The sequence below is a fragment of the Poecilia reticulata genome, chromosome 20, assembly GCF_904066995.2.
Source record: "Poecilia reticulata chromosome 20, P_reticulata-male-v2, whole genome shotgun sequence".
Classification (NCBI taxonomy): domain Eukaryota; kingdom Metazoa; phylum Chordata; class Actinopteri; order Cyprinodontiformes; family Poeciliidae; genus Poecilia; species Poecilia reticulata.
In genome coordinates, this window is record NC_088849.1 from 12,096,488 (window position 1) to 12,123,924 (window position 27,437).

Consider the following 27,437-nt stretch of genomic DNA (forward strand, 5'->3'; position numbering starts at 1 on the left):
TTTCATAATACTTAAAAAGGTACGTTGAAGGACGTACGACGATGTCTGACTATTCGGTTGGAGATTTCACACAACACCTAAGTGGAATGGCCTTAGGGAAGCCAATTAACCCAATGTTGCCTCTGGTATAGCAATGCCAATGTGTTTGAGTTTGACTAATGGTATGCTAGGGATTTTAATAAGAAATATTAAAGCAAATTCACTAAGATGCATCATTAGTTTAATATTAGTTTCATGTAATGTTCAAATCTTAGAAGTTAATGTTACAGAAGAAGCTCAAATTACTAAACAGAGCTATGTCTTACACACAGAAGTCCGTGAAACTTTTACATTTACTCTGTGATACTCAGGCTTGTTTTTGTCTTTGTTTTATGTGAAAACGGATGTAAAACCTTTTTATATTTTAATGAATTTAGGGTTTGCTAATTATATTTTGGAATTGTTGTGATTACTGTTTTATAGACCTGTCGTTAATGTTTAAAACATTCAGCTGAATTAGCTAGTCTCCCTCCCATAAAGTTTAGCTGAGGTTGCTGCTTTGGCTACATGCCTTACTTGATGCATCACCAAATGAGCTGTGTGTGTGTGTTTACTTTTTATGACAGACAGATGCAGTTTGGGATTGATCCTTCTTATTTTCAAAAGTTTTAGTGAAGAGGCAGCTATGCAAAATTGGAGATCAACATCAGATTTTTGTGGGTTTTTCCTGTGTCCACTGCTCTGCACTTACCAATGCTGTGATGATCTGACCTAGCCTCTCCCGCCGCATTACCACTGCAGCACCATCAATCACACCCAATGCACGCACATTCACACACTGAACGATTCAGAGTGAAGACAAGGATGGCTCTGTGATGGACAGAAGTGTGCTTCAGTAAAATTCACTTGTGTGCGTTTCTACGCTTTAAGTGTATGAGCTAAGAAGGACCCATAGAGAATTAATTAGTAGCAGTTTACAATCCTTGTGGCCTGACACATTTTTATGAAGCTGTTTTTCCGTGAAATTTCAAGAATGCACACAGGTTTAATTAAAAAAACCCTCTTATTTAATGTTGCACGGATACTGCAAACTACATGTATGTTTTTGAGTAAAAATGTGGTGTGGAAAGCGTAACTTGAGAATTAGGGCTTTTTTACACTATATCTGAAGGAACCAAACAAACCCAACATTGATTTTTCTTCTGCTTAAATGCAGAAAGGCTGGACATTTTAAGAAATAAAAAAGAGGGCTAATTATATGTTTGCTTTTAGAGCTTGAACTAAAATAAATAGTGGTTCATATTACTAGTCGGTCTTGAAACTCCACGCTATATTTGTTCATAGAATGAAAGGACATCAAATAATTCCCAATAAAATACAATTATAATTTTTATGCATCTCAGCATGGTTGAGTTGATGATCTAAATGTTGAGAACATGAACTCCGCAACCCTAATAGCTTAACAGAAGCTTCTAGTTATCTTTAAAAATATTTTGGACTAATTTCTGTCTCTGCATACAGATTATCATATATAGTTACTGCAAAGTTTTTTTTTTTAAAGAGAAGCTGGAATCAGAGATACAATCCCTCTCCAGTTTCTTATAGTTGTTCTCAAAGCCCTGTTCACCTAAGCATCATTATCAAACTCAGTACTATCAGGCATGTTAGTGTCCTGTGCAGAAGCTGTAACCATAACGGGACCAACTGTAATTTGTTGTATATAAATTAAAATATAATGTTTTAAGTACAGTGATATGCAAATATCAGAGGTCAACCAAATTCCCACTACTAAATAGATACAAATCTGTAGCACACAAGTACATTATCCTACGTGTTTATAATAAAAATTAGACGGCCAAAATGAGGGATACAAACATTAAGGTATGGAAATGTTGGAGAAAATGAGGGAAATGTTCAGAAAGTGAAATGAAATAAATATATAAGACAAACAGGGATCACATGACAAAACAAAAGCAAAGCGGTCTGCCAGAGCAACAACCTGTACAGCTTTACCCTGTCACCTTTACTTTGTTTGGACACAATAGAGGTAATATTTATGTGGAGTAGATCTAATCCTTTATTGCAGCAAAACATCAGCTAATACTTGATTTGTAGCAACATCATAAAGAAATCTGTAACGTCATAAGCCTCTCTTGGTATTGCTTTGTCTTAAACAATCTTTATCCCCGTGAACACTGCGAGGTTTCAGTGACTTGAAGAACAATGATGAATCCCCATTAGCAACCAAGCCCAAATGCAGCTGCTCTGCACTGCTTGGATTGTCATTAGCTTAGCTGCATAATGTGTGCATAGAGCAACAGACATTGAGCAAATGCACAGTTACACAGAGGCACACTCTCAAACCCCTGATTCCCATTAACCTGTGGGAACTCCTGCTTGGCTGAAAGGGAGAACCCTAATTTGTCAAATGTCCATAGGTCTTTGAGCTGAAGGTCATTAGGCACAAGAGTTTGCCTGTAATTACTGCCAGGCCTCTCTCAGCATGGATTTTGCATGCATATTATTTACTTAAGTGCTTTATTTTTGTTTTACCTTTATTTTACCAGGATTTAAAAAAAAACATTTAGATTAAGAACCTTTTTAAAGGGAGACCACAGTAAATACATTATGTACTAAAAATCCCCATATATATATATATATATATATATATATATATGTGTGTATATGCTGGCAATTTAACAGTTTATGGCTAGCTCGCTGTCACTTACTCTATAGACGTGGAGTCTACCTGTGTGCCAACAACGACTTGGTGAGTCAAAACCAATGTCTGGGATCCTGAGCGCCCCCTGCCAGGAGGCAAGAAAACTGCCTGCCTCAGCTCCAATCTGTTCACTGCCATTTGCGATCGCTCCTCAACACACAAAACACGTTACACACACTGTTGGTGACGAAAAAACACTGTACAGTGATCCCTCGTTTTTCGCTGGGGTTGCGTTCTGAAAATAACCCACGATAAGTGAAATCCGCGAAGTAGTTACCTTTAGTTGTTACAATTATTACACAGCATAATTAAATACTCTACATTGAAACCAAAGAACAAAACCTGTTTTCAGGTCAGCGGATGTGCTTGTGCATCAATCGGGCCTTAATGTGATCTGGAGTCATGTCATTAAAACGTCTCCTCCAACCTGCCCCGCGAGATTCACAGCTGTTTCTACGGCAGAGCGATGGATCTCGTCAAGCGAGCCTCCGGTCGGGTTGTGCGCTGCCTGTAGCCTGAGTTTTTTCCAGCAGGCCTTCAAAGTTTTCAGCTCCTGAATGGCCAAACTGTATTACTTATATTTAAATACCTTAACGTTATTGGCACACAGGTAGAAAAGGAACTCGGAGACAGTTTAGCCAATCAGGACACAGAACACAATGCACTGTGAAAAAAATTGCGCAAAAAAAACTGCGAAGCAGGGACACCGTGAAAGGTGAACCGCATTATAGCGAGGGGTCACTGTACATTACATACTTAAGCTAAATTATGGAAAATTGGTACATATATTAAATGTTTTGTAACCATTTTATTGGCAACGTAGGGACAGGAGGAACATTTTTCCATTGAATGGCGGCCAGTACAGATAGCGAGAGGTTACACAATCCAAGGCTCAGCTCGCTACTGCCTCACCAGCATCACTTCTGAGCATTTGAATGGGAAATTGCGAACATTAAGAGATTTTGAAGGCTCTGCCTCACCTGTCTCCCCTGACCGCACGCCACTGAGTAAAACCTTATTCCAAGATTCCATTTCCTCTTATTGAAAATTTCTTGAATTTCCAATGCTTGAGCCTAAAGGCTGTGCCATCCTACTCTGTTTTCATGCTGCGACCAGCCTGTCAGTATTTGTGTGTGTGTGTGTGTGTGTGTGTTGCCTCCCTTCATATTTTAACTGTAGGGCAAACTGAATATATTGGACCCTATCAGTTAACAGAATATATGGTCATTGCAGACAAAAAAGTGCATGTATATGAGAATTCAGCACACGTCACATGTTTGTTTCTCCCTTAAAGACCCCCCTCTTCACAACTCTCATCTTTTACTGCCAGTCAGAACATATTGTTTCTCAGCATGGTAGAGCCTAAGACTGATAAAGGGGTGGATGGCAGTGATGAGTGTGATATTATGGGCTGCAGTTGCCATACTGGCATCAAATCATCTTTTATGAGCACACAGGAGTGCAGTGCAAGGCTCTCACAATTTTTTTCTTAACTTGTACAGACAACATAACCACGGTCTGTCCAAGCCATGCCAAAAGCCAATTCAAATATTGCTATGGTTTAGACCGTAGTTGAGGTTTTCACATTGGGGAATTGAAAATGAAGCATATATATATATATATATATATATATATATATATATATATATATATATATATACAGGACACAGGAAGGGGGATCTAGTGACTGACTCTTTGGTGATGTGGTAGTTGTGCTTTACATTGTACATGCCTGGATGTGTTGTGTATTTGTAATAATATTTATAATAGAAAGAGATTAGTTTTTGCTTGTAGATAGTGTTGATGCTGTAGACTGCACAATCTGAAGGTATTTTTAATGTTTCTCTGACATTTGTTTTGAAGTAAAGCATCATTATTTCTATTTTTCAGGGGTTCTAAAAAGGTGTTTATTGTGATTGAAACGATCACAGGAACAACTCTAGACAGTTGAAATGGTTTTGTATTCTTTCAATCACACATTTAGAAAGCAAACTTTACCAATGCATTATTATTTTTTTAATATTTAGCATTTTACATATATCTATTCACAGGCGAGCACAAATATGGATTGCATTGAATTTAATATCCATCCTTCAATATTTATAATGTACCAGAAACAATTTCACACATGGAGTATCATGATGCAATTCTTCGCCATGGTGATATGGAAGAGGCTGAGCTTGTAAAGCGAGTTCTTGTGTCTTAGTGTGTCTGCATGGGAAATATGTGTGTTTGCAACATAGTGCAAAAATGCCTAAATTAACAACTTAAACCTCCTATATGATAGGGTGTGTAACTGTAAGAAATGAGAGACTAGGAATAATGCGACCTAAAGGAATTTATTTGTTCTGGTAAAATAATTTAGTTTCTACAAATACTGATTATCCATTTCAATTTCTGCCCATGATGGACTCTACTTAAAAGGCTTAATACAAAGGAAACAGAGACAAAAATGTTAAATTTCTGAGGGTTCTTTGCTAGACAAACACTCCTTAATAACAAGACTGGGAAACATGACGGAAATGTCTAACAACTCTAAGTAATTCTGAACACTGTAAATGAACCTATGTAATGAAAGGTTATTTTCAGCTTTGATTTTGTTTTGTTATATTAGCATAAAGAAAATACGATCATAAATGGCTGCTAAAAAAGTAGCAAGAATGTTGCACAGTTGGGACATCATTCTACAGAAAAGGTAATTTCTAAAATGCATCATTTAATGTCTGCAACACTTAATGTCTCTGGAGTGCTGTCCAAATATGTTTAATTTGTTATTCTCTTTTTAATGCCACATTTTAGCTGCATGTCAAATAAACAGACATTTTATTGTCTAGTTATTTCATACTTTAGAACATCTGCTAGACTACATAACATGCACGTTATAATACACAAACACTTTTTTGATCATATATGAAACAATAAATACCTCAAATCACTCGAAGATTGAAACTTAATTTGGCTGCCTTTATGGTGAACTACACATACATATGCACACACAATGCGTCAAAGGTAAAGTGTATCATTTAGAGAGAATCACGTAGCTCTAAACAGATCAGTTCAAGTTAAGATATATTTGAGTCAGAGAAGTATAAGTGATAACTGTGTTCAGCTATAAATGCTTAGTGAAAATTTGCCAATGTGAGGATCTCCAGATTATCTATTGCTGAAGTACTAACTTAATATTCTAACATTCAGTGAACTACTCAGACTCACACTGGCAAAAGGCAGAGATGACTTTAGTACAATCTTTTTAAAAAGAGGCTCACCTAGTGGTTTATTTAGAAGATTTATAGAAATAACACTCAAAGTAAAATGCAGACTCCAATTTGCCTCAACCTCCCACTGTGTGGTTGAGCAGAACAGCAAACAATAACACAACACATTTACAGTCAGTTATTGCTGGTCATTATTTAAATCATACTATGCTTTGTGTGAGGTATACTGTGCTTTGTGGTAGTATATTATTAGAAATACTACAATAATGTTTATAAAAATAAAATATGATTCTAGGAAGATGATTTTTTTATTTGTGTAGTTTTAGGTCATTGCTTTCAGAACAAATATACAAAATGTGTATATTGTCGTGCAAACTGGCAAGTTGAGATCTTTCCAGTTTTATGAATAAAATAATATACTGGTGATTGAGAAGAAGAAAGCATTATTACTAGTGTGCAACAACAATATGGATTTCATGTTTCAGAAAAAAAACATCTGAGTCTTTATGTGTCTGTAGCTTAGATTTACCTTCTTGGATGCTGAAAAAATGCTACGTTATTGACAGCATTTTCTCCTTATTGCTATCTAAATAAGGAAACTTTTGCGTCTTTGATTCTAAACAACTGCTGTTTCATTACACATAAGTACAAAATAATTCATACCCTTTGCTAATTGGCAGAATTTGATATTCCATTTTTTTCCATCCACCCATCCATCAATTTTCTGCCGCTTATCCGGGGTCGGGTCGCGGGGGCAGCAGCTTCAGAAGGGAGGCCCAGACTTCCCTCTCCCCAGCCACTTCTTCCAGCTCCTCCGGGGGAACCCCAAGGCGTTCCCAGGCCAGCCGAGAGACATAGTCCCTCCAGCGTGTCCTGGGTCTTCCCCGAGGCCTCCTCCCGGTGGGACGTGCCTGAAACACCTCACCAGGGAGGCGTCCAGGCGGCATCCTGACCAGATGCCCGAGCCACCTCAACTGGCTCCTCTCGACGTGGGGGAGCAGCGGCTCTACCCGGAGAAGGCACTCTACCCTTTTCCGGCTCAAGACCATGGCCATTTTTTTTTAATTAAATAAATTAAGAGAGATGGATATCTCTCAAATGATAATGATAATATGCAAATGCAGTGTCAATTTTAAAATGTATATCTGGGTCTCTTGTTCAGTTTTATAGATATTGATTTGTCTCTATTGGAGACGTGTGATGAAAAAAATCTTTTTTACAGCACTGTGCTGACAAACATGTTCAATAAACTTAATTTTCCAGAAATGCCATAATCAATCAAATTTTCTTGTCTGTCTTGTATGTTTATTTTTAAATCCATGCAGGTTCAGCCAGGTTTTCCCATAGTTTCCTCAAATAGATAGCAAAATATTAATAAGCAGAACCACAGTGCTTCTCTCTTCCAAAAGCACATCAAAAACATCTGAGGAGTCCTGCTAGTAGGGCATCCTGTCACCACAGACCTCCCTTGAATGAGCTTGAGGATCCACTGATTACCATTGACCTATAAAAGGAGTCATTGTAAGCGCCCCTTTAATTACCTTGATGAATAATTGATCGACTTATTCAGAAGACCAAAGGGCTATTGCTAAGACTGGTCCAATTTTACAACACAAAAGGTTCACAAATCCTATGGTCTGAAAAACTGAGAACAAAGCACAACAAGAAGTACTTAAAAACCACAGGAAAATCAAAACTCAAAAAAAGGATGGGAGAATATAAAAATATGTTTTACTGTGTTTACTGTCTTACTCTAAGATGCCGGTATGTAAATTTCAGATTGATTGCCAAATCCTTCAGTCCAGTTTATCAGATTAAGCCATCAGAGCATACTTTATACTTTATACTTTAAATTTAGTCAATAGCTTAAGTACACATGATCAAGTTTTTCTTCTGCCAGATATGGTGCTGATTTAAGACATGCTACAGACGATTAGCATTAACTGACAACAAGTAATCATGTTAAACAAAGACACACTCAACAGTGTTCTGTAATTTGAGTAGTCATGATAAATTGAAGTCTTGGGCATGAGTCATTATTGTCTTTGCAACACAGAAAACAAAGTGGATTATTTTACATGGTCCATATTTAAATAGTTATACTGGTGAAATTGGCTTTTGGCCCCAAGCTTGTTGAAAATTATATATTTATCTAATAGAGCATTTTTGTTATTGAGGGCCTCACTAATTTGTGAACAAATGTGCCTAAATAATATTTCAGAAGAATAAGGTCTGGAAATTATCCACCAAAACAATATGCCTGAAAGACACTCATGTTTATTCTGTTTTGTTAGATTTTTTTTAAAGCAGCACTTTGCAAATCTTTAATTACTTTTGGTAATTCTAACATTTTGTGTCCATTTATTTTTTGACATTTTTATGTAGTTTTTGAATGTGAAGGTAATTTCTGCATGAGACTGTGTGTGGCTCAAATTCAAACTTATTGACAATAATGAGTGATGTTTCAAGACATGAAAATAAGGTTTTTAAAAATACATTTCTATTCTCTCTCACACAGCACATGCCTAGAGGTGATGTGATTAGCAACTGGGATTTAGTTGAAAGTGCAGGGGGAAAAATAATCAGTGCAAGAGTGTCACAACATTTAATTTTTTTTTTTCTCCAGAAGAATAATTTGTGAAGAAGTAAAATATGCTAATAACATTTTAGCAGTCACTTTCTTAAGGCAGAAAAAAAATAGATGGAAAGAAGTGGTGGAAGTGGAAAAGTGTTTAGAGATAATAATTTTTTTTTAGCTCCAGGCAAAATACATTAGAAGACACAAACACTTTTACCCACATCTATTACACAAATACATTTTTATATCCACTGTTTCAGTTGATTGGTAAATAAATAGAAGTTACAACAATCACTTTTATTTTAGAGGAGGTTGACAACCTTAGTTTTTACATTCACCTCATTTCAAACGCAAAAAGCTGAAACAAATAAATGTGATGAGGTTGAATTGAAATTTGATATACTGTTGGGTTTTTGTGAGCCGAGAGTGGTGATGAATGTGGCAGTTTTGTTGCCGTGGACTACATTTGACTGACATTAATGGAAAAAACTGTGATTAAAACCCAGCAGCAGATGCCTCTGATCTGCACACCAATCAGTCTCTGGCTATCAACAGCCTTCAAATCTGATAACGGTTAACGCTTTCAGTAAGTGCTCAATCTTGTGTTTTCTATCTAATATCCATTGAAGACAGGAATAGTGGAAAAGATGTACTTATTTGTATGGTAAATAAAACCATAAACTGTAACCATCTATAACACCTCATGAAATTTGTCATCCTCTTGAAAACTGAATATCAGATAGTTTTAAACATTCCCGACTTATATTTTGATGAATACGGTCTTTTCTGTTTAATTGCACTCACATTAAGATCTATGCATCTCTGGTGGCTTAAACATACATATCTCACAACATCATTGTGGCCTTCATGGACCTGAAATGCACACCGTAATCAGATGTCTTAGTTTTGATGTTGACCTGACTTGGAAGAATCTGCGCTTTCTGCTATACTGCCATGCATTTTTGTCCCAAACATTAGGGAATAATAATAATAATAATAATAATAATACTAAAAATATGTGGAGAAAAATACGATATACCAGATTTTACTATTTTTGAAAAGTGAGCGCTTTCTTGTGGAGTGGTAAAAAATGTATTTGCATTGAAGTAGTGAGTAAATTCAAATTGAATGTGTTCTCAGCTTGAGTTTGAGATGATATAATATTTAAGTCCCACTGCAGCACAAAGGTGTACAATGAAACTTTTTTAGGTGAAAATACAAGCAGTATTTAATAAACTACATGATACATAATGGATAATTACTGAACTTTGGCATGGGCTTTGATACTTTCACAACAAATATATATGTATGAAAAGAAATACTGTAAGTGTAACAAGTTATAAAAAAAAACAGTCACAAAATCTTCACACCTATTTCCTTCTCTTTGTTTCAATTACATGAATACACTGTGTTTGGAAAACCCCTGACTATTAGATTAATTAGTAAGAAATGGGCAATGTCAACTATTCTCCTTTGATTTCAGGAATTAGCTTTAGGCTGTTCTTTTTAGGATGCACTTCAATGTGTTCATAGACAGTGGAAACTTCTAAGCTTCAAAGTCACCAACCAGAGCAAACGTTTGCTATGTATATTAATGCTTTTGGCATTTTACTTAATTTGAACTCCAAGGAGCACTTTTATTCATTTTAGAAATTAGCATGTTTAACTGCAATAAAGACACTTGGTGTACATTTCACACACAAACTAATACAGAAGCTTTTTGAACATTTTCAGAATCCTGTTTTTCAGAATTTAGACTTTTTTGACAAAATTGTGGCTTAAATTGTTTTTGGCCATTTTCATGCCTCCTACACATGGTATTATGTACAAATATTCAGTATACAAGTCTGTATACAAGTCTGTATTAATGTGCGTGTCTTAATCAAATCAAGCTATCAGGAAAACATATTCTTTTATTTTTCCTTCAAGAGACAAGATACCCGTTTCGCTTTTAGCAACTTGGTTTAGACTTATGATTCTGGCAATGATAAGAACAACTGCCTGTTATGCAAATTAGGCAGGCCTAGTTTATGCTTCAAAACATCTGGTAATTTGTGTCCTATACAGTAGCTCTTTGGGAAGTCCACAGGGGAGCTGCTATCGCACAGTTCCAGGTGGGCAAGACAAGAGGTAAAATTGGCTTCTTGCTAATTAGATAATGGCCACTTGCACCACTCTCAGTCTCTGGTTTTGGCTCCACAAAAACAAGGAGCTATTTGCCACAGAATTTGTTTTACGGCAAGAGAAAGATATGTTGAGATACCACTGATATATCTGTTAAGATTTTCAAGAATTTTGCTTTGCTGTTTCACAAGCCTGAATTCTGAAGTCAGTGTAGACTCAAAATCATCAAGTGGCAAAGACAGATTAATGGAGGTGTGATGCTTTCATAAGAACAAGTAAGACTAAAAGTAAAAGTGCATAATATGAGATCATTATCAACTGTGTGGGTCAGTGTAAACCTCAGCCTCTGGAGTTGGACAATATAGAAAACATCAACTTGAAGGAACACACCCGTTTTCAGCATGACTCAATGAAAGAAAAAATGTCTTTTGACAGAAATGTTTTACCATGGAAATAAGCAGACGTGTTCAAAATGACCAATTTGCGATTAGCATCTCATTCACTTTGGAGAACTGAACTAAAATAAAAAACACCATAAATATCAAGCCTGTGGCAACTGCTAGATAATGATCACTTACCCCTAGAAGGCAGAAAATAAGAGTAGTTAATATCAAGACTACAATACAGATAAAGAAGCTATAAAACAGCATGGTTTCCTTTTTGGTGTGCACACATATACATTGTGTTGCATGTGTTTTTAGTACAGAGGGGAGGCTTTTTGAGAAATAATTATTGAAAAGCTGCTTTGAAATTTGAGAACATACTTTGTCCTTGAATTGACAAAGCTAGCAAGTCACGAAGCGAGAACATACTTCGCTTCTAGCTGCCGTTTCTGCTTTCAAAACTAATCTGCAAAATAAGCCTTCCAAAATAAAACGTAAGTTCATAAAAATCAGAAATATAAATCCCAGTCCAGATTCCAAATAATCCCAACACCCAAGACATGAAATTAAAGAAGCTACTGCTGACATTTACTGTTTGGAAAAAAATAAATAAAAAATACATTTCATGTCTTTTTGCACATAACGGGCAAAGTTTTACCATAGGTTGAATGATTGCTTGTTGGAGTTCTTTTTCAAAACTTAATTTACATTTGTTTTCAGATAAAAATCAGAACAACCTGTTGCAAACATGTTCATAATGAATATTCTGTAACATCTTCTTTACATTTTTCTATGAAAGTAAGCCATTTACACTTGTTTTTATTATTATTGTATGAATTTCCTTCGTGTTTTTTTATCTTAATTGTCATTTTGAAATTGGCAAAGTGGCAGTGAGATCACATGTTGCGCTATCCAAATCTGTGTCTCGGTTTGTGAAATTCTAGAGTTCTCAGATTTGTTTTCGCAACACATAATCTGGAGAATATCATGCAACTCTCCCTGGGCGGAGTGAAAGTTTTTGTCTCTAAACTGCCACGTTGATGAGACCATTAAATAAACTGTCCAAGTTGTAGCTTCTGGCAGCCCATTCACACAGCTTTTATTTGCCTTTTTCCCCATATCTTACTTATTTGCCTAGCCCTTCCTGGAAATGTCAGTCAGATTCCTTAGTTTTCACCTTTTTTTTTCTTCTCCTTTCTTCTTGTGTTTCCCATTATCCGTTTCTTTTCTTTTTGTTCCTCCTTCTTCCCTGTCAGCTTCACCTTTCGTTTCCTTCTATCATGTAAAGCTATCTCTCCATCATTAGGGAATAGGTTGACATTTGCCAGTGGATATTGTTGTAATTTGCTTGCCCTAATACCTGAACATACAGAACCTTACTTTGCACTTTAGACTGTTAGACTCTAATGACTTTGATCTCTCACTTGAGTTTTAAATGAACATACAGGCTTAACTCATTAGTGTTTAATAAATGAATCTTCTTTTTGAAATTCTTTTTTTTTTTTTTTACTCGTCCCTTGTTATAAATCAACTAAGCAGACGTTTCAGTCATTTGCACATGAAAATGTATCATTTAAACAGTAACATCATTTACGTAGTTAGTTTTTTTTATATTCACATTATAATTTTGTGTACTTTAAAAACTATTCTTGTGTGTCTTTAGCTGCTTTAGTATGTGGGCAGCAGCTGTTCCACTGGGTATATATCAGTGAATAATTAATACATACTTCATCTCTCTGAAGGATTAATTAGTTACAAAGAAAACACAGAAGTTGCCCTTTCTGACACACATATTTTACGTATGCGGAAAAACATGTAGTACTTTTTATATTCCAGAAGCATTAAATTAAACAGATTTACTGTTGCAGTGTCTAGCTCCAGCGCTAAGTTCAAAGTAGAAAGTGACTATAAATTGCAGTAAGTTGAACACCATTTTTTTCTGTTTCTTTTGCTGCTTTTTTTTTTGTTTTGTTTTGTTTTTTTAGCTTTTCTGCATCTAATTGGCTGTAAAGTTATTGTGTATTTTCAAAAAGTTCAGAAATCTAATGGCTTGTGTTATGTAAATTGATCTAGTACAGTGAATTGAAGATTACGGGATTATGTAAATGTCTTTAGATTTTTGATTATAAAAATACAACATTCAAAATAAAAGGTTGTTAGAGTTAAAATATACTCTTTTTGTTTAACCCATAATAGACTTTCATGTAGGTCTGGCAAAAAATGATTTTCTGATTAAGTGGAATACGAATGGAAGAAATCCTTGAATTGACAAAGCTAGTAAGTCATGAAGATTCATTGTTCATTCTTCTTATACTGTACTATATATTTGATTTTTGGTATGCTCTATAAACTCTGCTGACCTTTCTTAGTTGATTTCCTAGTACAGTAAACAACATTTCAAGACCAACTTTTCCTTTTTACTTGTTTTTAAAATTTTACCAATGTATGAGTTTAGTCATTTTTGGGGGCGATTTGAAAACGATATTGTTCAGGGCTAAACAAAAACGCAAAGCTTGTATAACGGGCTCCTGAATCATGTACATGTAAATGCAAACTGCAAATATTTTGACCTTTTTCTGTCTCTGCAGCTACACCTCTTCAGATTATTTGCTAGGTTAAAGCGAAATTTGCTTTTTGTTGAACATTAATGCAGTCAGAGACGATACATAAATTATATGCATCAGATCATATGTGTACCCCTGCGCAAGTGTACGGTCAAGTAAATGCACCTCCGAATCAAGAAAGTTGACAAAATTTCACCACTTCCTTTGGGCCTAGCATGACCAGTACATAGCTTTCAGTGCTGCTTGCTTTTTATTTTGCTGTTGTGTAAATGCAATTTATTTTGGCTACATAATGGAAAATGTTTTTGTAAAATTCAAATCTTACTGTTCCCTGACAACCTCTAAAATATTTGGACTCTACTTGACTAACATGTAGAGTCCTAAGCCAATTTTCATCTATTCATGTTACATTTATAATAACCACTTAGATATTTTTGAACTGAGCTCTGTGTTAAATGATGTCGGGTTTTTTAAAAACAACTACATATATCTTCTGACATCTTGCATAAACCACGGTGTGGCTTTTTTATCGCTTCTTTTCTTTATAGACAACCTAAATTCAGCAATCCAGATTGGAGGAGGGCATGTGGTGGAGTAGAGTAGGCACTCCATATGTGGAGGCTGTTAGTCCTTGACGCATCCATCTGTGGTTCAATTCCTGAGCTTAAGGCCTTTACTTTATGTCTTCTCCTAACCCCTTCTTTCTCTGGCTATTTCCTGTCGGATTACTGCCGATAAAGGACAGTAGGGTGACAAACTGTTCAAAAAGGAAACTCTACAGAGGCGTAATAAAATATGAAGAACCGGTGGGGAAAATATATGCATGTAAAACAAACAGGTGTAAACTAATGAGGTGGAAAGGGAGAGGAAATGTCAGAGTTCCAAACTAGAGGGAAAGAACAGAGCCTGTTTTCTACAAAGTTGGAGCAAGAAACGGAGACAGGAAGTGAACTAGAACAAGATCCATAAGGAGAAAACTCATCATCTCTGTATACAAATTTTTCCAGCAAATCCCAACAATACTTTGCCTAGGATATTGTGACAAATTTGCATGAATTGCCCGATTATACAAAATAAGTCGGCAAATGTATCATTGTAGTTACACCTACATAGATGCTTTAAATGCACAACGACATATGCTTTCAGATTAGTGATTACAGGGAGGTTGTTGAGAAGGGAGACAGAAAATCAGCACAACTAGCTGTGACAGGAGCTGCACGACAGAGATGGAGGAAAGATAATTGAATTAACTTAAATCCAATCAAATTAAATGGAATTGAACTGAACTGAATCACCTTATATTAACCCCCTAAGGGAGAATTGCATTCTGCCTGTTTATTGTGTTGTGGAAAATTATATGTAATGAAAAAACATCAATAGAAAGCACATTGTGCTTGAGAAGAGGCACTTTAGAAGTTGGTAGCGTAGCTGACCAAAGACGTGTCCGAGCGGCAAATCCAATTCAACGATGAGCAACGCACTTACTTAACGTGCAAATCATTTAATGCAAGAATCGGTGCAAAATGGACCAGATTGCGGCTCTGTGTTAGCACATAATCACAGTCTGAGTGGTTCATCAATGATGGTTTCATAATGCCTCTGTGATCATGACTGTATTTTCAGCTCTTTATTTAATGGCAACTGGCTTTTTTTAGATGTGTACAACATCATTCAGATTTTCTCCTCCAAAATACTCTGATGTAACGTCCGTGCACCAACAAGCACACGCAACCCATGAACACGCAGAAACGGTCAGTGGCCAACCACTGTGTTATCAGTGGTTCCAAACTCAGTGGAACCACTGGTGAATATTTTCTCTCTTTACACTTTGACAGCAAATGAAATCAACTTGCTCTTATTCTGTTCATTCTGTCCTTTCTAGATGTATGTTTTGTGAGCAGCATTTTGAGTCCTGCTTGTTCATAGCCAATTCTCTAAAGAGAGCTGTATTCAAGACTTTGTGCTTGGGCTTGAGTGAATGAGGCAATTTGTGTATACTGCTACCTGATTTTAAGTGTTATGTTTTCACAAAGGCATCATCCTGCATTGTTTGAATATTCAATCAGGACAGACAGGCTTGCCTGCAGTCCTGCATAAATCTAACCAAGCATAGCCAACAAAGACATGGAAAGAAAAAAAAAAAATAAATAAATAATAATAATAATAATAATAAGAATAAGAATAAGAATAAGAATAATTGATTTAGGAGATTGACACCAACTTTTATTTTGAACAGGATTAAGCTTACACAAAGAACTAGAAAAGTATTCTGCTTGAGAAGCCAGACTACATTTGTGCCTAGACAGATAAGGTGGTATTTGGTAATTATGAAGATCCACGTGTGTCGATGTTCTAAGTCAGAGATCAGGTTTCACTGAATTTTTGAAGCACTGAGGTGGTATCTTTTATGGAACTTGTCATAGAATACTTCTGTAGCTATCGGAGCAAGATATTAGGATTTTTTTTTTTGTGATTTTATGACTAGATGGATCTACATGACAATTACTCATGTGGCACAGCTGCAGAGGAGAGATAAGTAGAAGCACATCACTTGGTAAGCCGACACGTGCCGCAACCTAAGACATCAAGATAGCCTCGTTCTACCTACATGTGCGGCAGATGGTGTTTATTAGAAGAGAAGAGAAAGATGAATACAGTCACGTTCTTGTACATCAACACCCAACTAATCTCTTTAGTGAGCTACATCTATCCAGTGTTCCTAAGGAAGAGTATATATTTTATAACTTAATGAAAACTGTCTATGCAACTCACTTGTAATATTAGGACAAATCGCAGATGCAGATGTTAAGGTTGATCATATTGCTGTAATCCAGTGATTTACCTAGATATCGTGTGCACTTGTAACCATATTGATGGCTCTTTGCAGGGATAGTTCAGATATTTTGAAGCGAGATTATGGGAAGTTATTGTCATATCACTGTGACTTTATCAAAAAGTAGAGAAAAAAAATCGGACCATTGAAAGTCTTTCATCTGATCAGGCAGAATCCTTGTTTTAACAAATTGAAATAATTCAAACTAAAATCATTTTTCATTCATGATTTGCACCTGTTCACTAGTGGGAATTGAATGCCTTAACTTTCAGAAGACACTATTTGTTAGTTTGTGTCTATTTTCTTATCCAAGCAAACTTTCTATTACTATGCAAAATCATTTTGCCTAAAGGAGAGCCTATTGGAGCTGTAAAACTTTGACGAACAAACTATCAGAAGGTGGTGTGACTTTAAAACTTTTTGGAAGCATTTTACTGATGTGAGTGCAGAAAGAGCAGATCACTGGACTTCAGCCAAGGGTAGTTTTACCATAAGCTTTGATACTCATCAATAAGTTCCATACGAATCAACTGATGTCATGCCTTGAAGTCCGACTACCAGACACTATCAGAATGAGTTGTTGAATGGAATCGGACAGGAAATGTCAATCTCAATCTCTGTATAGACGAGGAAGAGAGGAACACCTCTCTGACCAGGAGTTATTTCTTCCATTAAACATAGAAAATTCCTGTTGAAATACACTCGTGTTAGTCAAATAGTACAACAAATATTTTGTTAACCTGGTCAACTGTTATAAGATGTTTGGTTTGACTTTATGCAGCATACTGTACTCCCACACTTACACTGTGGGAGCAGAGGGCTGCTGATGGCCTCTACATAGCCTGACACACAATTCACCATTTCTGTCTTTGTGAAGCCTAATGTACTGTAGTTGAGTGAGTTCAGTTGTATGAGAGAGTGAAAGGTGAAGCTTTACAAAGAGGAGAGGCAGCGTGTGACTGTTGACTGTGTGTGTATATGAAAAAAATAAAAAAAATCATCTTTTTATCTTTATGTCAGTTTTTCCCCATGTGTATTTCTCGCATTTGGTGTTTGAGGTCAGTTTGATTTGACTAGCACAACATTGCTGGTTTTTCAAGGCAAATTTGAAACTGATGAACTCTTTATCTGGATCCACTTTTAAAGGATTTAAACCAGTATTTTATTTCACTTTCCATAATTGTTCTTTGGTTTTATGTTTATACAAAAATCCCACATTTGTCTTATGCTTAGTGTCAACTAAATAGTTTCTTTGTCAAAAGCAGTTGGAGAAAAACTTACATTTTTTGCAAGTATCAAATGTTTTTACTCTTCTTAAAAGCGCTGTCAGTTGTGAACAACTTCAGTTCTTTGCTTTTCCACATGTAGTGTATGTACATAAATACAGGATCTGGGTTTAGTTCACTGACTATTTCTCCTTTTCTTGTCTCTTTTTTTTCCTCTCCCATCTCCCCCGCATTTATTTCTCACAATTACGTGTCCTCTGGCTTTTCCCACTTCCTGTCCTGTTTTGTCCCCTATTCATCTTTCTCTCTCTTCACAATCATTCGCTCCCCACAGAGAAGTGTGATGAGGCTCTAGCCTCTCCGCTGCCTCACACGGCCTTCACCAGCTCATCCGTCTTCTCCAGTGGATATGCACCTGGATATGCCAAACTCAACAGGAGAGGAGGTAGGAAACACACATCCATAGTACATTCGGATATTCATAGGAAGCACGCACCTGCTCATACGCACACACAGAAAAAGACGCACGTGTCCTTGTACTTGGATATAAATGAAAGTGGTGGGAGGGTGCTCTTTTCACATTCTACACATATAAGAGACTAATAGTCTAATTTGGATACATGTCCATACATCTTTATGAATGATTTTGCAGGTGATCAAACTGTGAGATGAATGCTCAAGCCTTTATAGAGTGACACGCTCCACAGTGCTCCCCAGCTGCTCTTTTCCCCTTCTGCCTCTTCTAACCCATTTTCCCTTTTGTATTTATTTTTTTACATCTTCTTTTGTGTTCCCTCGTCCCTCACTCTCCTCGTCGTCGTTTTAATCATTATCTCTGTGACTCAGGCTGAAGCTCATTTTCACATCAGTCCACAGCTAAGGGCTATGAACAGACAATTACACCCCTTTATGTTTTTACAATTAATAATTCATACCTTTCCATATAATGCAGTCACCCTGCAGCTTGGACGACTGAGCAGTGATGCAGACCTGCCAGATAAAGGCAAGGTAATCTGAGGATTTTAATCACACCGATTGAGTTAAAGCAATGAGAGAGGATGGGACTCATGCTTCTTCAATCACGGCTTAGACAAACAAGAGAACAAGGCGGAATTTAAAATAAGAAAGGAAGAAATAAGGACTAGTTTCACAGATGCTGATAGCTCTTGTGTAAATGCTGCGTCTGATGTTTCTGGACCCACTGAACCCACAAAAATCTCTAAAAAACACACACGCGCACACACACACACACACACACACAGTTTGTCATTCTATCTGCATAGTAACTTTGCGTTTACATCCGTTTATTTTTCATTTGTTTGCGATGCCTGACACTGACCTTTAAACCTAACCATTACCAGCACATGCCTAACCCTAATGTAAACTTAATTCACAGCTTGGTTCTAACTCAGTGGTTCTTAACCTGGGTTTGATCGAACCCCAGGGGTTCGATGAGTCGGTCTCAGGGGTTCGGTGGAGCCTCTGCGGCGGAGGTAAAGACACACTTGTGTAAAGTCGTGATGACGCGCCCCGCTTTGCCATCACTTTCTGCAGAGGATCACGTTACATTGCTTAGCCAATCAGTGCTGCGGAGGAGCACTGATGGAAGGAGCTCCTCTCTCAGCATGGATTTGAACTTTTGTCTTTAATTACTTCAGCAAAGCTCACAGTTTTTACCAAATTCTATAGTCTAAATCTGCTCCTTAGTCGCGTCTTTTCGGGGTTGCTACTGCCTCTAGTGACGGGGGGTGGTTACACAGCTAATACTAAATCAGAATACCACAAAGTATTTTGTGTGTCGAGGGGTGGGGGGCGGTTGGCATACGAAGGGTTCGGTGAATGCGCATATGTAATTGGGAGGTTCGGTACCTCAAAAAAGGTTAAGAACCACTGTTCTAACTTATAGCCCAAAAACAGCACTTTTTGTTTTGAGCCAGGACTTTGGGCCCCGTAGGCAGCAGAGGATCTCTACAATGTAGTATTTGTTGAAAAATGGTCCTAACAGTGTATAAAAACAAGGTCTCTCAAACACACACCCACACGCACTCATTATCAACAAAGTCCAAAATTGGTGACATATTTAGCCTTAACATATTGTACTGTAACATAACACAAAGAAAACTGGGGAAGTATGTAAATTAATACTGTATTCAAAGCAAATTAAGTCAAGTTTATATAACATATCAACAAAACAATAACCAATTACAGTTTGTCAAATGCCATAGTCAAAATCATTAAGAATAATCATTTTCAAGTACATTGAATATTTCTGGTCAATGCTCCCGTTGTTTTAAATCAGAGGCAACTCTAAATAAGAGTTGCCTCTGAGACTAAATGCTGTTTCTCCTTGTTTGGTTCTGTCTCTGGGAATGCAGAGTAGACATGAACCAGGTCTTCCACTTATACACTACTGCAAATACCACTGATGGGTTTTACTGAAATGACTTTCAGATCATGTTTGCAGAGCAGCCCATATTGCCCATATTAAAAACCACCACTGTTCAGAGATACAGCAAAATCAATATTCACTTTTTAATTTTGAAAATCGTGATTAAAGATTCTGGCAGCATTAATTTTAACACAGGCAGAAGTACTGTGGTTTCTAGGAAAACCATGAAAAAGTTGAGTCTTTTAGAAGGGCATTTAAATTAGTCATATTCAGTATGAGAGCAGTTTTTGCCACAGTGGCTTTTAATTTGTATTTCACACTGCTAAGGACAGCAGAAGTAAATCATTTTTACTTGGGCGATGACTCAGCAGATTTTGATAAAAAATGTGAAATTGCAGCAAAATTAATTCCATGCAGAGTAAAACATTTGATATGTCCCATAATGCACTGCAATGTTTTCTGATGTCTATGTTTTGTAATTCATGCTGAAAATGCATCACCTTACTCCAAATAAAGAATTCAGTGCTTTATCAAGCTTCTGTGTTACATTGTGTCGGTTTCACGTTTTATTGTGAATTATCTAAAAGTGTAGCTATTTCTGCATTCAACTCTTGTAAACTATTAGATGTAATTTTCAGTTTCATCTAAGCAGCCCATAGTATGAGTTTGTTCTTTTATGTAATTATTTCCCAGCCTTTTCCAGCTATAAAATAAGGAGGTGAAAAATGAATAAAATGCAATTAATAGCCCAATATGCTGTTGTGCAACATATTTTTTCTCCCATCTCTCCCTGCTTGTATCATCCAGATCAGACTTCCACAACAAACAGAACATTTACATTACTGTAAATCGATTTTGTCCGATTTTGACTTGTCAAATTCACTAAACTGACAAAAATGCTGAGACAATACACGGACGGCCTTTGCAGCTAAAACAACTTCAAGTTTTTGTGAGGAGGTCACTCTAAAGAATGCTTCTTCATGACTTAGGATTCCAGAGGTGACACTGCATCTGTTGCTTTGCAGTGATGTAAGGTTTTCATGTAGCTACTCGCCCAATCCATGCAGCCCATGCATGTATTTTTTAGCTAATCTTAATGTTTGGTGTGACTCTGCTTTCTTTCACATTGCCTCCCACTCTGTTTCAGAGTTGCTGTTGTCCAAATTGCTTCCACTTTGATACGATGCCACTTACCGTCGAGAGCGGAATGTTTCGTGGTAGACATTTCACAAATGTACTTATTGCACCGTTGACATGTGCTCACACTAGCATGCCTCAATTCATTCAGCTCCTGAGAGCAGCTCATGTTTTCATAAATGGTAAGCAGTCTGCAGTCATTCTTAAGTTCTTGATTTCATACCCCAGTGGAAGGGAACATAACATTTGAATTGAATAATTTGGATATGTGTCTCAATACTTTTTTCATAATAGTGCATTAAAAAAACTAATCAGCATGCAGTGTATAAATGTCAGACCACAAAATGTATTTAAAGAAATGTAACGTAAATGTTGTCAGATGTTTTTCTCTGTCATCTCAGAGTTTGTGGATCCATTGATCAGTAAAAACATTAGAACTAGACTTGGCTGCACGTCCTCAAACCGTGGTAATGAAAATATTCATTATGTTGCTAAACATTAAAGAACTCTTTAAGAGAATGTCCAAATGCTAGTATTAAATAATATAAATAATACATTAATTTATTGACATACCTCACCAGAAAATATGACTTATTGACTTTGTTAAACACTGTTAGCCTCCGGATTTTACACCCATTGCTTGCTGAAATAGCATTTAGCATCATTACATAACACGTTATATATTTGAACTATATTGTTCTTTTTTTCTTCCTTCTTTTGTCCAGAAATTACAGTTCATGCTAAACTGATAGACTTTGGCACTTCATTTGACCTTGTTCCAAATAAGGAGTGATAAATTGTGTAAGCAAAAATAATAATAATAATAATAATAATAATGAAGATTTTGCATGTGCAACTGGTTGTCATCAAGGAAAGTGTCTGAAAAGCCATAAAGAAAGATCAAGAAGAAAATGTTTATGCCGGACGAATAATCACAAAACAAATAAACGTATATGCAATACAGCATGTTTTGCATATTAATGAATGTTAAATGTATTGTGCTTGTAATTCTCGTCATTTCGCTGACTGAATCTTATTTATGTACATCAGGTTTGCATGTTCTGTCAAGTTGCACTTATTTTTGTATGTGCGAACCTTTAGATGATGAGCTCCTACATTTTTTCTGTTATTGTCTATAAAGAGACATTAACGCTTCTGGTCTGTCATATCTGCCTCTTCTGTTTCTTCATTATCCTCACCTTCTACTGTAACTTCTTGACATCCTTATATTTTTATGTTTTTTTTGTTTCTGTCTTTCTTTCCCTTTCCTCCTCTCTTTCTCTGTGCTTCTCTGCCTCTCTCTCCCCTTCCCTCCATCTCTCCACTTTCTTAGAATAATTTCTGCCTGTCACTTTTTCTCCTGCTTTTATAATATCCTCTTTTCCTCTCCCTCCTGTCATGGCATTGACTCCCCTGCCTTACATTATCACTCCTGTTCTCCCCTCTCTCCCAAATCTACATTTTCCCCTCGACTGTAGCTTCTTTCTGTCACTTCAAGTACAAGACCCTGTATTTCTCAGCAGTGTCAGACAGAGAAAAGAGACAAGCCAATTTCTCTTGCAGCCAGTACCTTTTGGTCTGTTTGGATAAAGAAAGGGATAAGAAATAAAGAAGGGATGGTAGTCGGAGCATCAGAGCGAAAAGAAGAGTAATGGAATTAAGTCAAAGATAATTTCTATATGGTTTCAGATATATTGTGTATTTTATGTTTGTGTAATTGTAATGATAATTACCCAAGTGTCCACAGTGTTTGTAGTTTGAACAAACACCATGGAATATAATGTTAAACCCTTTGGGGACTGAGGCTGGTTTTATTTCTTACAGTCTTATTCATTTGCATTTTTGAAACTCTTATATTTGTCAAAATACCGAGGACCTGATCTACACAGAGTCCAAATAAGAAACATTAAATTGCATGAGACAAAAAAAAAATTGCACGTGCACTAGGTCGCAAGCGATCTGCAAAGATTGTGGGTGCGATTGATTTGCATTCGCAGACGATAAAGAAAAGATGAAGTAGAAAGTTGTTATCCTCAACTAATAAAAAATAATTTAATAAGTATACAATATGTTACAACACAAGAGTGAAAACATTTAAAAATCCTTCATTTCTTGTGTATATTTCTCTGTCTTGCGTCCTTTTAGCTTTTTGTCCTCGTTTCCTAACTTTCTGGTTTTCTAACTTCCTTCCAGTGTTGTTTTTCTTTGTTTCACTCCAGCAGTCCTCTTTGCTTCCACTTTCTTGTTTTTGTAGACTTCCTGTTTTACGCGTATGTGCTATAGAGATACTTTCTATAAATTTGAAGTTAACTTGACATTTTTTATGTGAATGGTTTGAAAAAAATATTTTTTGAAAACAACAGAGAACTATTGGAAGTTAAGTACTCTGGAGAATTAGAAATTTTCCACTTGACATGTGAGACACCTTCAAACTGAGAACAAAGACTTGACAATGGAGGCCAAATAATAACATTTTGATAGAAACACAACATTGAGGAAAAGGTAAAGGAAGTAATTCCTTTATGGTTGATGGTTTGAAAAAAATATATTGTTCCCCACTATGATCTCAGAGGAACCAAATGCTATCTACTTGTATTGTTTTAATATGTACATACCATACCATCCACGTTACCTGAGTTCTATCTTATTCATTGGGAATTTGTGTAAAAGAGAAACTCTATTTAACCCTTGACCAGAGAGAAACTCTCTGCATGCAACAATGGAAAATGATATGTTTAAAAAAAGAAATAGAACTGGGTGATCTGTGTATGCATGTGTGCATCTGTAGTGACTCCGATAGGTATGCTGTATCTAAGCATTCATGTGTGCACACAGTTCTTTGCAGTGCAAAAGTGACCAAGCATAAAATTCAACCTCAAATGATTAACACTTCCGAAACTGATCTTAAAATCTTCTTGTGTTCTTCTGCTGCTTTCCTTTCTTAAGCTTCTCTTCAGCATTCATCTCTCCCACGTTTCACCAGTGTTTCTCTCCCTGCACCCATTTGATCATCGCATACTCTTTTTACATCACCATTTCATCTTCTCTGTATGCATCTGTAAGTTTGTACTGCAACATTTTCAATCCTACGGCCCATTTTCTCAACTTGTCTGCTTTCTTTTTTGTTCAGTTTTATTATCCGTTGTTTTTTTCCTCCCATTTCCACCCTTGTATGTGGCATTTTATTTTCTCACAGCTTTTAAAAAGTATCTTTTTGTCACACTGTATTTTGAAAAAAACAAACAAACAAAAAAAAAAAACAGCTGCAGGACAACTAAGCTCTAATGTGCTGCACAATTAACCAGATCCCCCCTCCATTTTCATATATTCTTTTCACTCAGTCATCCTGTGAAGTTTGCCATTGCAGTCATCCATCGGTAACGACAGTCGGCTTTTAATTAAATTACTCTGTCTCCATTCCCTCCCTTTGCTCCATGACAGAAAGATGAAGCACTAGCAGAGAGCCAACCAGCTGTTTTCTCTCCATTCCCCTTTTCTGACATCCTAGACTTTAACTAATTAAGATCTTGAAGTTGCCGATCGAAACTTTTCAAATAAATGCTCACAAATGTATACAAATATATACAAATAAAAGGAACCCCTGGAAGCACGAGCACAAACACTTTTGGGAACGTGAGACTCACCAGTTTAAGCTAACATGCATGTTGTTGAACTGTAGAATAAAATGAGAGTATTTGACGCCCACATTTACACAAAAAGAATCAGAACAGATAGAAGGGCCTTGGCTTCTGGGTGTGATGTTTCCTGCTAACCCTCCTTTACTGCTTAGCCCACTATTTAAATCAGAATAATTTGATTAGCTTGACTTTATGAGCACTGATCTGTTTTCAGTTTTTATGGTCTTGATAGTGATAGAAAATCTTTGAAACCGTTTTTACAAACTCTTAATCACAGTCCATTTTATCCAATGAAGGGAGCTTTCAATCTCCTTTGATCTCCGAGCATGACAAAATTGGGATGGCATTTCGCCTAGCGAGTTAATTGTTTTACAGTTTCGATCATTCTTCCTTTTCTCTCTCTCTGCTGTTGTGAGTTTTATCTTCTGATCTTTTTCTACTGCCTTTTGGCTTTCTCCTTCTCTTTGTCTCTTGCTCAGACGTGGCGTCTTGACCTTCTCTGCTCCCCTGTTCTCTCACCTATCCTCCTCCTGCTCCTTTTTTCCCTCCCCGAACATCTGTGTGTGTGACAGGCGAAAGAACAGTGACGGTCCCGTGATGCTTCCCGACTCCCATTTCTCCTTTTATTCCTTCTCTTTTTTTTTTTTTTTTCTTTTGGCTGATGCTACCATTCATGTAGCCTGTCACCTTTAATTCCCTCACTTCCAACATTCTACATCCTTCCAATTCCTGTATGATCTTTTGAGCCCATATTTATCTCTAGATCTTTCAGTCGAGCTTTGTCCCTTTGATATCCATCTGTATGTTGTGGTAACCCTGCCTCTGATGATCCTTCCTGTTCAAATAGTTTTGTCTAACGGCGGCCCTGCTGCGTCATGTACTTGTTTGAGCTTTTTAAATGAGCAGTAAAAAACTAATCATTCTACTTAAAACAATGCAGCTTAGTGAGTTGGTTTATCGCAGAAAATCCTAATGACAGATATTGAACATTGATGATCTGAGAAGTTTTTTTTTTCTCCTACAACCTCTGCAGTTAACTGCACTCAACTAGGACACCTCATGTTTTTTAGATGCTGTATAATTTTTATTTCAAAGATTTTACTACTAGCTCAGAGCGTACCTCTCTAGTAGTTAATCACAGGAACAGCTATTAACTCTTTACTTTTTCTTTAATGTAGAACGTGTACTTGAACCAGCTCTTGGTTTCCAATACATTTCCTTTAGTCTTTTGTTCAGTCTTTTTTAGTTTGTGTTCTTAATCATTTGCTTATACTATCTACTTACCATGAACTCAGACTTGTTCCTCACCTTTTTACCCATCCCCAAACTTTCTTATAACCGATTGTATTTTACATTTTAGAGATATTTACTTTTGCTGCATTGGGCTTTTAAGATATTGGCAACTTTACTGATGCAACCCCAGTTTTTGGTCAAGTTAGAAGTAGAGTGTAGTGAGTAATAAGGTTTTTTTTTTCTACCTGGGAGGTTGTGTTCCCAACTTTGACAACATGTATTATGATCATTGTCTCTTTTGTGTTCTGCACAATGCTTAGCTGGTTTCATCTGGTTTTGAGAATATTATATTGCTCACTGCCGGAGTTTTGTGCACACCACTGTAAATGGATAAAGCCTGAGGTATTTTTCAAAATCCCATTTTCATTACTCTATACAAAACTTCAACAATTTAATGTATCTATAATTTTTACACAACCTAGGATAGCTTTTTTTTATGCTGCAATATATTTTTGTAAATTAAGCTTTATTGGGAGCAGACTTCAAACCTAAATTGTCTTTGGTAAAGATGTAATGAAGCAATCATGAAATCTTTTTCAGAGCAACTTTGGAACTTTGGCTTTGCATTGCACTGTAAGGAAGTATGCTGGAGAAAATAAATCTTTGATGAACTCCATTTTAAAATGCCATCCACTCTACAGGTGCTGGAGGATGGTCGCCTCTGGACAGTGACCATTACCAGTGGCTCCAGGTGGACCTTGGTTCCCGAAGACAAGTGAGCGCCATTGCAACACAGGGTCGGTACAGCAGCTCAGACTGGACGACGCAGTACCGTCTGCTCTACAGTGACACTGGAAGGAACTGGAAACCATATCATCAAGATGGCAACATTTGGGTGAGTAAATTGAAAGTTAGGTTTACATTTGTGTGTTTAAGCTGTGAGAACATGGAGAGTTCTTTATTGCTCACTAACACTCCACAATTATTTTACACATAAAAACTGATAAAACCAGATTAGTCCTGGCTATTCCTCTTTGCGGAGGCCCTACAATTTCCACCGGTCTGGGTGTCTCAGTACTTTATTTTACTGCGTATCAGTCATTTAACTATCTACTCTGTCTGTCTATCTTGGAAATATTATACACAACACAAGATTCAGCACAGGAAACTTTACAAAAGCAAGTAAAAAATGGTCAGGGGTGGAATACCTGTGGAAAACCCCACCTTTGGTTGTTGTAGCAGCTCACAAACTGTTAAATGATCTGCCCTTGGAAACTACAGAGGCGTCTTCTCTATCTGTTTAAATCTCTTTCAAAACCTTGCTTTATACTTTAGCAATTGACATCATGAGATCTGTTGCTTTTAGGTAATTCTCTTAGGTAATTTGTTGCTTTTAGGTCATCTTTATATTGGTTG

General features: G+C 36.6%; 1 protein-coding gene across 4 annotated transcripts in view; it reads left to right on the top strand.

The window, feature by feature from the left end:
• The window catches only part of cntnap2a (contactin associated protein 2a), a 289,428-nt gene that overhangs the window by 78,951 nt on the left and 183,040 nt on the right, over positions 1-27,437 (top strand). For all 4 annotated transcript variants that reach the window (XM_081601734.1, XM_081601735.1, XM_008438563.3 and 1 more), the window contains exons 2-3: positions 17,959-18,069; positions 26,723-26,916. In XM_081601734.1, coding sequence (XP_081457860.1) covers positions 17,959-18,069; positions 26,723-26,916 — 305 coding nt within the window. The remainder of the gene's footprint in view (positions 1-17,958; positions 18,070-26,722; positions 26,917-27,437) is intronic.